The sequence below is a fragment of the Trichomycterus rosablanca genome, chromosome 10, assembly GCF_030014385.1.
Source record: "Trichomycterus rosablanca isolate fTriRos1 chromosome 10, fTriRos1.hap1, whole genome shotgun sequence".
Lineage (NCBI taxonomy): Eukaryota > Metazoa > Chordata > Actinopteri > Siluriformes > Trichomycteridae > Trichomycterus > Trichomycterus rosablanca.
The window spans coordinates 4,030,996-4,047,810 of record NC_085997.1 but is presented as its reverse complement, the minus strand read 5'-3'; the positions used below and the strand labels follow the sequence as shown (position 1 = coordinate 4,047,810).

General features: G+C 41.3%; 1 protein-coding gene across 3 annotated transcripts in view; it reads left to right on the top strand.

The window, feature by feature from the left end:
• The window catches only part of fmn2b (formin 2b), a 91,017-nt gene that overhangs the window by 41,328 nt on the left and 32,874 nt on the right, over positions 1-16,815 (top strand). For all 3 annotated transcript variants that reach the window (XR_010013794.1, XR_010013793.1, XM_063002779.1), the window contains exons 8-13: positions 5,031-5,092; positions 11,157-11,248; positions 12,919-13,048; positions 13,170-13,316; positions 14,278-14,337; positions 14,675-14,795. Coding sequence is in view for 1 of the 3 variants with exons in the window: in XM_063002779.1 (XP_062858849.1) it covers positions 5,031-5,092; positions 11,157-11,248; positions 12,919-13,048; positions 13,170-13,316; positions 14,278-14,337; positions 14,675-14,795 (612 nt within the window). In the remaining 2 variants the exon portion in view is untranslated. The remainder of the gene's footprint in view (positions 1-5,030; positions 5,093-11,156; positions 11,249-12,918; positions 13,049-13,169; positions 13,317-14,277; positions 14,338-14,674; positions 14,796-16,815) is intronic.

Below are 16,815 nucleotides of genomic sequence, written 5' to 3'. Positions count from 1 at the left end.
TTGATTGATTCATTGACGATCGATTCATTGATTGATTGATTGATTGGTTGGTTGGTTGGTTGGTTGTTTGGTTGGTTGATTCATTTATTCATTGTTTTATTGATTATTTGATTGGTTAATTGATTGGTTGGTTGATTGATTCATTCATCGTTTTTTGATTGATTAATTGATTGGTTGATTCATTTATTGATTCTTTGATTGATTGGTTGATTGGTTGATTTATTTATTGATTCTTTGATTCATTGATTGGTTGATTAATTCATTCATTCATTGTTTGATTAATTCATTCATTGTTTTTGGTTAATTGGTTGATTTATTTATTGATTCTTTGATTTATTGATTGATTGGTTGATTCATTCATTCATTGTTTGGTTGATTTATTTATTGATTCTTTGATTCATTGATTGGTTGATTAATTCATTCATTGTTTGTTTGGTTGGGTGGTTGATTTATTTATTGATTCTTTGATTCATTGATTGATTGGTTGATTAATTCATTCATTGTTTGATTAATTCATTCATTTAGGTTAATTGGTTCATTTATTTATTGATTCTTTGATTGTTTGGTTGATTGGTTGATTAATTTATTGATTCTTTGATTCATTGATTGATTGGTTGGTTGGTTGATTCATTCATTCATTGTTTGATTCATTGCTTGGTTAAATCATTTATTAATTAATTCATTGGTTGGTTGATTGATTAATTCATTCATTGTTTGATTCATTTATTGATTGATTCATTGGTTGATTGATTCATAAACTATTTTATTATTATTATGCTCTGAAACAACATTTATTATTATATTATTATTTTATATTAATAATAATGTAATATTTTATTTAAATTGTTTTATTGTAGTTTTGTCTTTATTTATCTTTAATTAATTCATTAATTTATTTATTTTTGCATTTTGCCCTTTTTCTTTCCAACCCTATATTTTTTTTTTTGGTTGGAACTTTATATCGGCTTTATTGTTTGGTTGGAGCGCTATACTCCTCCCAGCATCGACACTGAGGTGTTTAAAAAAAACCAACAACACTGCTGCACCTGCTATACTTGCACCAGAATGACACACAATACGATGTCATTACCACGTCAGTGCCATTGCAGTGCTGAGAATGATCCACCACCAACACATCGTGTGGTCAGTCAAGGGCCCTGACGGATTGATAAACGGTGAACAGGGGTGTGACAGAGTGCTACAGATGGGCTCCAGTCAGTAATTGTACAGTATATCTTCTAAAATAACCTGACAGGTGTGTATGAGTGTGATGTGCGATTATAAATGTCCTACAGGTTCCAGCCGTTGTAATTTCGGTCTGATTTATTTGGAGAGCGTCCGTCTCCCCCCTGCAGCTACAGTCCGGGGTCTTACATGAAAGCTCCATCCTAATTGAACCCCCCCCCCCCCTCCCCCCCTGTTTACATTTAGCCTGACAGGAGAAGGATGCCGTTTTTCGCCGGGTTTTGTGTGCGTGTCAGATTTTCGACCATTAACCTCACAAACTGATTCACAGAACTGATTTTTTGTCGCCGGCTCAGCTTTTATCACGGGAAGCGAAAATAAACACGTGCTGAGTGCTAGAAGTTGCATTTTTTTCTTTATCTTCAGAGCCCCTCCATCCATGAGGTTTTTTTTTTACATTTCAGGCTCTGTCTGTTGGAGATGCACGTTAGTCTTCCATGTACTTACTAAGTCATTCCATAGTATTTTTTCAGTGTTATGGGGGTTTATATGAACGTTTTTAATTATATATGCTACATGTGCAATTAGAATAATGTGCAGGACACTCTGCTCAATTAAAAAATGCATTTAAAGGTTAATTTTAAGGACATTTATACATACACTGATCAGCCATAACATTAAAACCACCTCCTTGTTTCTACACTCACTGTCTATTTTATCAGCTCCACTTACCATATAGAAGCACTTTGTAGTTCTACAATTACTGACTGTAGTCCATCTGTTTTTCTGCATGCTTTTTAACCTCCTTTCATCCTGTTCTTCAATGGTCAGGACCCCCACAGAGTAGGTATTATTTAGGTGGTGGATCATTCTCAGCACTGCAGTGACACTGACACGGTGGTGGTGTGTTAGTGTGTGTTGTGTTGGTATGAGTGGATCAGACACAGCAGCGCTGCTGGAGTTTTTAAACACCGTGTCCACTCACTGTCCACTCTATTAGACACTCATCGACATCGACACTCATCTATTAGACACTCATAGATGAGACGATCGCTCATCTATTGCTGCTGTTTGAGTCGGTCATCTTCTAGACCTTCATCAGTGGTCACAGGATGCTGCACACGGGGCGCTGTTGGCTGGATGTTTTTGGTTGGTGGAGTATTCTCAGTCCAGCAGTGACACTGAGGTCACTGAGTGCTGAGAATGATCCAACATCTAAATAATGTGTGTACCTGCTCTGTGGGGGTCCTGACCATTAAAGAACAGCTTGAAAGCGGGCTAACGAAGCATGTAGAGAAACCGAGACTACAGTCAGTAATTGTAGTACTACAAAGTGGAGCTGATCAAATGGACAGTGAGTGTAGAAACAAGGAGGTGGTTTTAATGTTATGGCTGATCTGTGTATAATGTCCTCAGCAGAATGGCTTTACTTTGTTTTCTGTAGACACCGGTTGCAATCATCTCACACGCTTAGCAATTAAATAGTGTTGTGTGTGTGTGTGTGTGTGTGTGTGTGTGTGTGTGTGTGTGTGTGTGTGTGTGTGTGTGAGCTTGAATGTAACACTATATCTCACATTAAACAATCCACAGCTCCGACCCTGTTTGTGTTCAAACATTTACTTTTAAAGGATTACAGTTTTGGGCGCCAGATCCTGAACGCAGAGACACAAAGGCGGCACTTCAGCACCCGCTCTGTGTAATCTGACGTACACACACACACACTTCCTCGCTCTCATTTCTCCCATTTCCTCTTGTTTAGAGAAAATTAATATCGGTAAAATCCGATATGACAATCATACGTAGATGTAATTATCCCCACGCCTGCTCTCTAGCAGACTTTATTTTCTTTCGCTTACGTTTCCGCGCCGATTTAAGACGCTGATGGGTCGTAAATGCGTCGCGGTGAACCGCACCGTCTGGAGGGTCTCCAGTCCTCAAACCCACACGCATATTTAAAAGGGCTTAGACTTAAGACGCTTAAGTTAAATCCAACGGCGCGATAAGTAGGCGCTCCCGACACCCCAGACGACGGGGGCCGATCTGGCAGCCAAATTTCCTTAATGACCCCCCAGACTCATCAGCGGCTTATTAAGCTGCTTAGCAGAGTGCAGCGCCGAGGTGAGGGGTGACGCGCCCCCGGTTTCATTGGGTGGCACTCAAGCTCGAGGGAATAGGAAAGAGGTTTTTTTTTTTTTTTCCTGAATCTGCCCCTAAGCACCACTTTGAGTTCTCACAGGTCTGACCCCAAATCACAGACCATGGGACGTGTGTGCATGATGGACCATCTTTGGTGCGTCTGGTATCTGGAGTAAGATTTGAAATTTGTGCTTAATGCCTCAAGTCCACAGCCGGCTTTTTGGAGTTTATATTCAATGAATCGTTCAAACGAATCGACTCAGTTATCAACGATTAAGCTTCTCATTGTCATTGATCAGCGATGCAAATATATGTTTCTATTAAACATACTGACTGAATGTACTAAATACTCACAAGAAGGACAATCTTTAGCAATACCAAAGACTATGACGAAGATCTAATCCGCTCGAACACCAGCGCTAGGATTCTGAACTCCCTGAGCACTGCAACCGGTCGGCTGGGCGCCCCCATATGGGCATAATTGTCAATGCCTGCAGCAGACAAAATTGGCCAATAAAGTTAGCCAATTGATCAGCGTGATTGATCAGCAAGGTGTGGGTCACACAGTATCAGAGCACTAAAATTAATCACTAACGATCTCTGTCTGGAAGAAATACAGGAACTGTACATGGGACTGTGCAAGAAGAATCTAGGAGTCTAGACACAAACCTTAAACCTAAACTTAAAACATGAGCGGGGGCGGCCCCGTGGCTCATGGGTAGCACTGTCGCCTCACAGCAAGAAGATCCTGGGTTTGATTCCCAAATGGAGCGGTCCGAGTCCTTTCTGTGTGGACAGGCACATTCTGCCCGTGTCTGTGAGGGTTTCCTCCCACAGTCCAAAGATACTAAATCGGACATTTAAACTTGACCTGATGAAGCTTGTGTAACCAGTAACTACCTGTCCTGTCATGAATGGAACCAAAGTGACATTAAAATTCTAATAAATAAATAAATAAATGATAAATGAAAACGTGAGGTGCATATTTTACTGTGATGATGCAGTAGTGTTTTGATGCTGATTGATTAAACCTGGCAAATATCAAATAAAAGTCCATCTGTAAATCTTCCATCATCTATATACAGAGGAACCTCGAAGTAATGGACTAATAGAAGGGAGCACTTGTCCGTAAAATGTGATTGTCTATTCCAGAGCAGCACTAAGGTCCACATAAGTGCTAAACATACACACACATGACAAACAGTAAAATGTCTAATGTAAATATGTAGTGTCAAACCTGTAAGTAAATATAAAAATTAATTCCTTTACCTTGTGAGTTGGAAGAGGTTCTTTTAAAGCCGTGATTGTATACTTGGGACGCAGAGTATCTATTATAAGTCTGAAGCACTGCTGGTGGCTACTGGATCAGTGCTGGTGCATAACTAAGCACTAGAACTTGCAAAAATGAAGCATAAAACTAAGCACAGATAAAAAGGCGAGAACAAAGCGAGCCTCCTGGCAAAATACAGCCTATCACTCATGTAAACGGAGAGACGTGCGCCGGCTAGCGGACATTATCTGAACTGCTGGTTCTGGTACGCCTCTCGCTGGAATTTTAAACAATCGCCCCGGACATTCGGTTTTCTAAATGCTGTCCGGTAAATGGGGGTCCGTTAAATCGAGGTTCCTCTTATTACGTTTCTTTCAGTGCTGTTTTTTTTTTTTTTTTACATCTGTTCATCTGTCTCTGTCTTTTCTGTCCCCTCTAGCCATTCTAAACCTGGACAACACAGTGGTCGATCTGGAGACGTTACAAGCGCTCTACGAGAACGTAAGTTTCTCATTTACAGTTAATTCTACGTAAACACAAATGAGCCAAAATATTAGAACCACCCTCCTAATATGCTGGCGATTTAGCAGAAGCTTTTATCCAAAGTGACTTACAATTATCACTGAATACAATTCAAGCAATTGAGGGTGAAGGGCCTTGCTCAGGGGCCCAACAGTGGTAACCTGGCAGTGAACTTGAACCGGTGACCTTATGATTAGAAGTTCAGCACCTTAACCACTGCCACTCCAGTACAGCAAGAAGGTCCTGGGTTCCATCCATGGGTTATTTTGCCCACCTTTTTTCCTTACCCAATTAATTGCATTACGCTTCCTCTCCACCGGTGCTGACCCACGCCCCGATTGAGGAGAGCGAGACTGACACACGCCCCCTCCGACACGTGTGCAGTACCCGACCGCATCTTTTCACCTGCACGTGGCGAGTTCATATGCGGATCAGCTTTGTGCACGAAGAGCCACACCCTCGACTCTAGCGTGTGTTACCGCTGCACAACCTGAGCGGCTTTGGTGTTGCTTTTTAGCCACAGTGTTGTTCTGCCTTGGTTAAGCATCCTTCATATTGGGTTCATTTCCAAGTCTTGGGTTTACTGGTGAGGTGCTATTCACCTTGTACCAAAACTTGTGAGTGGATGTAAGCCTAGAACCCAGGTCTTCTAGGACCCTTGTGCTATGTGGCACTCATACTACTTGCTGCTCCATGTGCCATGTGCATTTCTGACTAATGGATAAAGGATCTCTGTTGCAGGTCGTCTTTTACATTTTATTTCAAACCAACACATCAGACAACACACACTGAGATGTGTGCTGTGTGTTGTCTGACGTGTTTATATTCCGAACATTCCTTTGATTTCATTTATTTGAGTTTTTATTTCTTGGATAATTGCAGCGCTCAGAGACGATGCCAAGACCTTCAGGCTCGGTTGCTTGCTTTTAAAAAAAGGGCCTCATTACCGAGGAGGAGGAGGGGGCGAATATTCAGGATGTTTGGAGCATGCTTCTGGAGGTTTGAGACCCAGAGGAAAAGCCTGCGAAACTTCAAACGAGAAACGCATTAATATCAAAACCCGCGAAAGCCGCAGCAGTGCAGGAATGCGCCCGCCGTCGGTGTAAAAGTCCGAGCGCTCTCTGCGCTACGTCGCGTACAGAAGCGTAAAGGTCGCGAACTCATCCCGTTCCACACGTTATCTTTTCGACTGCTACACATTGCGGCTCCGTGTGTCCGGGGGGCCTCGGGTCATAGCCGCCGCCCTCGGAGTGTCTGATCTGCTGTAAAAGATGCCCTCGTGCCCTCGGCTGCACAAAAACCACAATCATTCTCTCACATCAGCCAGAAAATCTCTCCATCTGGGTGCGTTTACTTTCTGACCCCGTTATTTTTGTGGATTCATTAAGAATTTTTCGAGACCCGAAGCCGAATTGTTCGGATGTTTGTGTCTGGCCGGGTCGGTTCGATCTGTAATTATATAAACCAGGCCTGTTCGGTCAGAGCAGGAACAAAGAAAAACATCAAGAGCAAAAAGACAAACCAGATTAGCTTTAATGTTCATAATGATCATTTTATTATTATTATTATTATTTCCTTCTTCGATTTTTCATCTCTAGTATGAGAAATCTGCGCTCACAGCTGCCCCACAGCCCATTCAGGGGGAAAAATGTGGACCCTAGCCAGGAATACGTTCTGCACGGGGCACCACACACACTCATGCTCATGCTCATTCACACTTATGTACCGTCGCCATCAAGCAGCCAATTCACCTACTGGAAGTCAGACACATGGACTTGGCTGTCTGACTGCACAAATACACACTGGTGCACAGCATGAGGAGAACATGTGTGTTCACGTTGTTATTCATTTCATTTAGACAGACAGATAATTAGACAGACAAGTAGATAGATAGTCAGACAGACAGGTAGATAGATATACAGACAGGCAGATACATAGATACACAGACAGATAGATACATAGATACACAGACAGATAAATAGACAGATAGACAGATACATAGATACACAGATAGATAGACAGACCCACAGATAGATAGATAGATAGATAGATAGATAGATAGATAGATAGATAGATAGATAGATAGATAGATAGATAGATAGATAGATAGACAGATAGATAGACAGATACATAGATACACAGATAGATAGACAGACCCACAGATAGATACATGGATGGATGGACGGACGGACGGATATATAGACAGACCCACAGACAGACAGACAGATACACAGATAGATAGACAGACCCACAGATAGATAGATAGATAGATAGATAGATAGACAGACAGACAGACAGACAGACAGACAGATAGATAGATAGATACACAGATAGATACACAGATAGATAGACAGACCCACAGATAGATACATGGATGGATGGACGGACGGACGGATATATAGACAGACCCATAGACAGATACATAGATAGACAGATACATAGATAGACAGATACATAGATAGACAGACAGACAGATACATAGATACACAGATAGACAGACCCACAGACAGACAGACAGATAGATAGATAGATGGATGGATGGATGGACGGACGGACGGACGGACGGACAGACACAGATAGATGAATGGATAGATAGACAGACTGATGTATAGATAGACGGGCAGGCAGATAAATAGATAGATACATAGATACACAGACAGATAGATAGTCAGACAGACAGGTAGGTAGATAGACAGAGATACATAGATACACAGACATAAATAGATAGACAAACAGAAAGTTAGATAGACAGATAGATGGACGGACGGACAGGCAGATAGATACAAAGACAGACAGATAATAAACATACAGATAGACAGACATACAAACAGTAAAATAGATCCCTTTAACCCGCTCACCCTCAGACACAGCCAGTCATGTCTGTATAGGCACCCAGCCTGTACCATTAAAAACTATCTATTATTCTATACGCTGCTGTTCTGAGTGTCCTCTCTCTCACTCTCTCTCTCTCTCTCTCTCTCTCTCACTCTTCCTAAATAGAAAATAAAAACCCATCTACATTTATAACAGACACACGCAGTCTGATCCCAACACCAGGGTCTGATATCAGTGGCGGACGTTAGATTTTAAAGGCAGCAGGCATTAAAAGCGCCAGTGCGAGCGAGGCTGCTTCCCATTAGCAGCAGTTTGAGGAATGGTCGGCGGGGAGAGCAGAACGTGCCTTCACGGACAGATGGCGGAGTGAGCTGAATGCTAATCAGCGTGTTTGATGCGGCCGTTTGAAGTGCCGTGGAAGTATGCGCCCCGGCTTTGATTGATGCCGCGATAGAGCTTAATGCCGCCGAGTGTTTTTCCAGAGTTTACATTCACACGTCTTCCTCCCTCTCACACACACACACACACAAACAGGGGCATCGCCAGCATGTCCAAAATCTGCCATCGGAAACGTGACCCCGGTTTATAAACCGAAGCATTTGTATCGCAAATTTTTCGAAGACAAAGCCGCCGTGCCGAGGCTCCAGTCGGTGTCTGGTGCTGCCGGGCCAGCGTTTGATGTTGAAGTGGGTTGTTTACCACCGTGTTTACTTTCTCTCAGGGAGTCTGGAGAAGCTCTTCCGGATCGAGCAGGTAGACAGACAGACAGACAGACGGGTAGGTAGGTAGGTAGATAGATAGATATATAGACAGGTTGGTAGGTAGGTAGGTAGGTAGATATATAGACAGGTTGGTAGGTAGGTAGATAGATTATAGATAGATAGACAGACAGACAGACAGGTAGGTAGATAGATAGATAGATAGATAGATAGATAGATAGATAGATAGATAGATAGATAGATAGATAGATAGATAGACAGACAGGTAGCTAGGTAGGTAGACAGACAGACAGGTAGGTAGATAGACAGACAGGTCGATAGGTAGGTAGATAGATATATAGAGAGGTAGGTAGGAAGATAGATAGACATGTAGACAGGTAGCTAGCTAGGTAGGCAGGCAGATAGACAGATAGATAGATAGATAGACAGGTCGGTAGGTAGGTAGATAGATATATAGACAGGTAGGTAGGAAGATAGACTGGTAGGTAGGAAGATAGACTGGTAGGTAGGTAGGTAGGTAGGTAGGCAGGCAGGCAGGCAGGCAGATAGATAGATAGATAGATAGATAGATAGATAGATAGATAGACAGACAGACAGATAGACAGACAGACAGACAGACAGACAGACAAGTTAGGGGTATCATGTTGATTGGGCTGTTTAAAGGATCCTGGGACTCCTAGACCTAGAGCTTCTGGCTAATGGAGATCCTTATTTGAATGTATATAAAGGCTATCGAGGACCAGTTAGACTTATTTTGTATTTGATTTTTCGACCTGGCTGGACGTCCATCAGACACAGTTGGCTGTGCCTGGCAGAGGGGGTTTAATAGGGTTTCTCATTGCTGGGGCAAACGTGACCTTTACTGGTCCGCCGATGCACATGAAGGGCGTTCAAACATTTGCACATGCCTAACACACGCCCCCTCCGACATGTATGCATTAGCCAATGCAATCGGGGAGGAAAATTGGGGGGGAATGGCAAAAGAAAAAAAATAATAAATAAATAAAAAACTCAGAAGTTCAGGTTCAGAAAACTCTCTCCTCAGCTAATTACACACCAGGTGTCTACATCATGATATCCAGCAATGAACAACCTCAAACACTAATAACAAACTGGCGTCCATCATGTCCGACCACGTCGACCGCTATTGTTCTGTCTTTCCTGAAATCATCACTCTGCAGCAGACGTTCTGCATTTTGTTGACTTTAGGAGCCTAAAGAGAAAACAAGCCATCGTCGGAGCCTGCGGGAACACCCCCCCCTAAACCCAATAAACCCTGAGGAAAGCCGCACGGTCTCAAACATTTCCTTCTGTTCACATGTTAGAGGTTGTGGTTGCGCCGTAAGATTATGGAAAATGTGGGGTTATGAAGCCATGTCAGATATCTCCAGCCGTCTGAGATGAGAGGAGTACGGGGCGGGTGTGGAGACGTTACTGTGGTCGGCGCTAAAACAAAGACGAGTCTTCGAAAACAAACTGGGGAGACGACGAGGCAGCTCCGTTTCGTGGAATCGTTTATCTATTGTACAACGGCAAATCAGAAAAAGTTGGGACAGTATGGAAAATGCAAATAAAATAAAAATGCAGTGCTCCTTACATTTACTTCGACTTTTATTGCAGACAGTTTGAACCTGAGATATTTCATGTTTTATCTGCTCAACTTCATTTCATTTATTAATAAACAATCCATTCCTGCATTTCAGGCCTGCAACACATTCCAAAAAAAGTTGGGACAGAGCAATTTAGGTTTTTTGTGATGTGGTGATGACAGGTGATTATGTAAGGTAATCATGGTTTGGTGCAAAAGCAGCACCCAGGAAAGGCCGAGTCTTTGATGAGCAAAGATGATCAGAGCATCTCCAGTTTGTCCACAAATGTGTGAGAAAATGATTAAAATGTTTTAAAAAAATGAACCTCAAAGAAAGATTGGAAGGGATTTGCATATTTCTCCCTCTACAGTGCATGATATCATTACATTTCAGTGCGTAAAGGCCAAGGGTGCACGCTTAATCCCTCAGACAGCACCGCATCAAGAACCACCACTCAACAATAGCTGATATAACCACATGGGTGAGGGATTAGTTTGGCAAACCTTTGTCCAGCACTACAATACAGAGTTACATGCACAAATGATACTTAAAACTTTACTTTGCAAAAAAAAAAAAAAAGAAGCCTTATGTTAACCATGTCCAGATGTCTCGTCGACTTCTCAGGGCTAAATGCTTTACTGTCCCAACTTTTTTTGAAATGTGTTGCAGGCCTAAAACTCAGGAATGGAGGTTTATTAATAAATGAAATGAAGTTGAGCAGATAAAACATGAACAATCTCAGGTTCATCCTGTCTGCAATCAAATACAAGTCAAAGTTTCCTATGCCGTCCCAACTCTTTCTGATTTGGGGTTGTATTTTTTTGTGGTGGAACAGGAAAGAAATTGTTCGCGCGGATAACCACCTTTTCTGGCAACCGTTATTTGATGTTTCTGTTTTAGAGAGCGCAGGCGGACGAGGTGGAGAAGATCGACAAGCACGTTAAATCCTCCAAGGAGAAGGAGGGAGCCAAACCTCTGGATAAACCTGAACAGTAAGATCCACCTCCCAAAATCTGACTGATTTTCTTTCTCACTTTGTGTTTTGCTTTTTGGGGTTTGAAGTTTTAAGCCATGTGACATGATCATTAATTCTGGCATGTAATCCTCAATTCCAATTCCAAAACAGTTGGGACAGTAGAAGGTATGAGTGAAACAGGCAGCAAGGATGTGCATTTACATTAAGTGGACAATTCTATTCAAAATGACTTACAATTATGACCAAATACAGTGCAAGCATATTTTCATGTAAGGACCTTGCTCGGAAGACCAACAGTGGCGGATGTGGATCTTACACCAGTGACCTTTATAATACTAGGTCCGTATCTTTGGACTTTGGTCTTGGCGAAGGCTTTTGGGGGTTCCTTCGATGGCAAGAAAAGACAAACAGATCCTTGACCAAATCAAACCTAACCTCTCACTTAAAATTCGGTACAACCCTGAGTACAACCCATTCATTTGAAAAGACAGTTATGTTGTAGGTAAATAAGAAAGAGGACGGCCAGCAACAAGATGAATGGGTACAATTAAAGGAACAACGAACCAGCCTGAAGACTTCAACAGAAGACAGGATGTTCGAATGAGGCCTCGTAGTAAGAGAGTGCAGGTGCTAGACTGGCCTGCCTGCAGTCCAGACCCATCTCCTATAAAAACATGTGGAGTGTAATATGTAGCCCAGTATACGTCAGTGGAGACCCTGGACTGTTGAGCAGCTGACGTGTTTATAGAGCAAGAATAGGGAAAAATCCACTTTCAACACTACAATAAGACTGTAATCATTTGGGCATGAGGACATTATTGTTAAAAAAAATAAAATAACACAGGAATAAACATGCCCCTGTTCAAACAGTTTTGGAACTTTATTAAATTTATTTATTACAGTTATTAAATGTAGAATGGACACAGGTCCAAATGATTGAGAGGTCACTGTTGTCTGTTTTTATTTACATGTTTCTACTCTTCCATATTTTTGGAATTGTGGTATTTTATTTTATTTTTTATTTATATATATTTTTTTTTACCCCTTTTTCTCCCCTTTTAGCGCATCCAATTGTTCAATTAGCATCGTGCTTCCTCTCTGTCTATGCCGAACCCTGCCCTGACGGAGGTGATTGAAGCTAACCCGTATCCCCTCCGAAACACGAGCAGCAGCCAGATGCATCTTTGCCACCCACACATTGACGAGTTTGGCGCCACCTAGCGTTGCATGCGGAGAGACACACCCTAAGGGCACCCTCTCCCATCTCTGTGTAAGCGCCTCCAATCAGCCGGCAGAGAACGCAATCGCATTCTGACAGAGAGAGACCCACATCCGGTTCTTTGTCCCACCCCCCACATGAGCAACCGGCCAATCGTTGCTCATATAGCCACTCAGCTTCGAACCGGTAAAGCAAGGCTGGATTCGATACCACGCTTCTCAGAATCCAGCCCTGGTTGCAGCGCATTTCTTTTTACCGCTGCGCCACCTGAGCGGGGAATTGTGGTATTTTTAAATGTAAATTAAACAATAAAAATATAATGTAAATTTATTATAACTTGTTTTTCTATACATGTTACTATTGGTGTGATAGTAACACCTGAACTTTATTATTATTTTGTAGGGGTGTCAGTCCACTGCTCATATAAGATTTATCTACAGGATCTTCCTCTTTGTTTTCGTGTGCAGGTTCCTCTTCCAGCTCTCCCAAATCCCAGAGTTCTCAGGACGAGTGTTTTGTATCCTGTTTCAGTCCACCTTCTCTGAATGCATCTCCTCCATCCTGCGCAAGCTGGAGATCTTACAGAGAGTGTGTAAGGTGAGCGCCCTGGCCACGCCCAATCCATGATCAATCCATAGCTTTCATCCATTCCACCTCCCAAAATCATGCATTATCCATCTAAATAAAAGAACGGCATCATCTCTTCTGCTGTGCGCAGACTCTGCAGAGCGGTTCTGGAGTGTCGCGGGTCCTGGGTCTGGTACTGGCATTCGGAAACTTCATGAACGGAGGAAACCGGACCAGAGGACAGGCGGATGGCTTTGCACTGGACATCCTGCCCAAGCTCAAGGACGTCAAAAGCAGTGTAAGTTTCACACATGCTCACCGGTAGCTCTTTATAAACAGAGTGGGAGCTCAAAAGTCTAAGATCACTTGTGTAAATGCATTTATTTTGAGTAGAGCTTTGGGCTATCATTCGAAAGGGTGAGGGTTTGAATCTTTGCTCTGCCAAGCAGTCACTGTTGGGCCCTTGAGCAAGGCCCTTAACCCTCAGCTTCAGGGGCGCCATACAATGGCGAATTTTGTTGTACTGTATACCTGTATATCTATATATGACAAATAAAGGCATTCTAATTTATTGTTTTTTTATAATATTTAATAATCAACAGAACAATTTAAGTGAAATGTTGGAATATTTAAAAGCTTTAAATACATTTTTAGAACTTTTTAGTTTGTCACTACTGAAATCAAGTTCAGCGTCAGCTCCTTTGTACAGAAGCTTAGATTTCCTTTAAGATTTTCCTGTCAATTGAAGCAGGTTATCAGACAGGTCAGATGGATTTGATCTACTCATCAGAAGCTTGTTCAAGCTAATACATTTGCAGGCATTGTTTTCCCCATTATAAAATATGTTATTATATTATAAAGAACATTTCATACTAGGTAGTATTGCAGACCAAAATTGACCCAGTATTGGAAGACCAATACAGAGCTTTGTTCCCTGAGAGACCGAACATCAACTCTTGCATAAATAAATAATGTGCTGAATGTGCTTAAACAAAGGCTACATAGTAGTGGTGTCAAAGGATGAGTAGCTCTAGTCTTTATCACTTACAGGAACCTAAACACTTGGCATGGGCTGAGACATAGCAACATTTTTTTCTGATTAGATGATCTGTGAAAAATCATCAAAACTTTGTATTAAATTGAAGTAACTTACACATTTTCTCATGTTGTCTAAGGCTTTTGCACACCACTCTAAATCTTTAATTTTCTATACCCCATAAAGCCAGAGTGACCCCTACCCCCCTTCTTTTTTGTTGCAGGACAATTCCAGAAGTCTCCTTTCGTACATCGTCGCTTACTACCTACGACACTTCGACGAGGTAAAGATAATGCTTTCTGAATTTTTAGAATGCCTTATAAAGCGGTGTGAAGAAGTAAATGCCCCCTTATTTATTTTTTTGTTATTGTTTTTGGCAGTGAATTATTTCAAATTATGAAACCAAACGTATTAGACAAAGAAAAGTGGAATAAATGTAAATCCAGTTCACTAGTCAACAACACTGATAGTATAAACTACTTGTTTCAGGCCTCCTCACAGGAGCAGATGTATTGGGTTCATATACTGAAGTACCCATGCTAACGTTGGGTTTATGGGTTTATGTCAGTAGTTACACACATTTTTCTCTCGTTGTGTGTGTGTGTGTGTGTGTGTGTCAGGACGCAGGCCGAGAGACGTGTGTGTATCCTCTACCCGAGCCACATGACCTGTTCCAGGCGTCTCAGATGAAGTTCGAGGACTTCACTAAAGATCTGCTGAAGCTGCGGAAGGATCTGAGAGGTAATGCGCTCCGTCTCCACTCTCCTACTGCTCACCAGTACACTGACCAACCACTGACCTTTACTCTGACATAATCCTGATCTTTGGAAACTGGGCTACTACTACATTAAAAAAAATAATAATAACACACCGACCGAACACAAGTTGAGCTTATAATCTAGTCCTCTGATCCTGAAGGTGGGCTATAATTAAGGCCCTTCCTGTGAATTTTGTAGAGCTTTAGCTATGAGTAGGCAAAACCAACACATCATTTGTAGTGCGTCGTCACAGCAGTTAAACGACCAGCGAGTATCAGTTTACTTTCTTATATTTCCTGATAATGCTGCTCCACTTTGTTCTTCATGTGTAATTACAATAAAGTGTTTAGCGCTGATATTTGTATCCATATATTCGTCTCTTTAACTTTTCCCTGTTCTTTTATTTTTTCTTTCTCTCATTCTTTCTTTTTTACTTTTCTTTTTTCTTCTACTTTTTCTTTTTGTTTTTCCTTCATTCAGTTTTTTTACTCTTTTCTTTTTCCATTCTTTATTTCTTCTTTCTTCCCTATTCTTTTTTATTTTCATTAGTCTTTTATTTTCTTCTCTTTTATTTTTTATTCTTCCATTTCCATTTTTTATTTTTGTATCCGATAGTTTCTTTTTTCTTTCCCTTTTTTGTTTTTGTTTTTGTTGTTTGTTTGTTTTTCTTGTTTTGCATTCATTCATCTTTTTTTTTTGGTACTTTTTTATTCTTTTTTTCCTTTTTTATTTCCATGTCCTTCCTTCTAGTTCCCTTTTTTATTTTTTGTAGCCGATGTTTTCCTCCATTTTTGTTTTGTTTTTTCTTTGTCTTCCTTTTTTACATTTTTTTAATTTTCTTTTTTACTTTTTTTATTTTCATGTTTTTCCTTCCTTTGGTTCTTTATTTTTATTTTTTCCGCATTTTTTCCCTTTTTCTTTTTAAAATTTGTTTCTTCCTTTTATTTTCCCTTATACTTTTTTGTACCAAATGTTTTGTTCTGTTTTTGTCTTGCATATGTTCGTTATCTTTATATTATTATATCTTTTTTCATTTTTTATTCTTTTCTTTTTCTTTCCTTTTTCTTTTATTATTCTTAATTTATCTTTCTTGCTCTCTCTTTCTCGCTCACTCACTTTCATTTCATGTCCAGTTCCTCCCTGTCAGTTTCTTTCTGCCCTCACTTTTTTATGACAGGCTTTTATTTCTACATTCACTTTTTTTTTCTTTTTTCTTTGTTTTGTTCTCTTTGCAGTCTTATCTTTATTTCATGTTTCTCTTGTAGTCACCCTCCTCTGTCCTCCCACCTTCTTCTGCCCCTCTGTCAGTTAATTTCTGTCTCTATGTATTTTCTCTCATCTTAATATCTGTCTATCAGTGCTTTTATCTTTATGTCTGTTTTCCTAATCCGCCTCCCTCCTCTTTTATCTTACTCATTTTTCTTTCTGCCTCCTCCTCACTTTATTTTTGCTGTTTGCTACTGTCCATATCTCCAGCTCTTCCCGTCTGTCAGCGTACAGCTGCTAGCAATAAGCATTTAGTGCTACTGCTACATTCTTAGTCACTAAATATCTGCTCTACAAAGCTAATAATCTCAGATAAAGCAGCATTTAGTGCAAAACGTAGCACACAAACAGTAGTAATGAAGAGAAAGCACATCGCTCCAACCCTCCACAGGGGTTCTGTGTGACGCCTCCACCCCTGTCAGTGCTCCCATCAGTCTGGGATTGATGGCTGAGACAAATCTAAAGCCGTGTCCCCTCTCATCGTAACGGCTCTTAGTTGCTGCCAGCGCTGCCGGAGTCTCTGCTGGTTGCATTTAGTCTCCTTGTGGAGTCTGATGTAAACCATCTGTGCCCGAGGCTTTAGTCTCCGGGAGCTTGTGAGCGCTCAGACTGCACACTTTTCCTCTCTGAATCACTTCCTCTGGGTAAGAAGCATCATTACAGTCAGAGAGAATCAGGACTGAGTGCGCTCGAGCTGCAGGAGGGAGGATAAGCGAGCAGGACCTGATCATACGTTA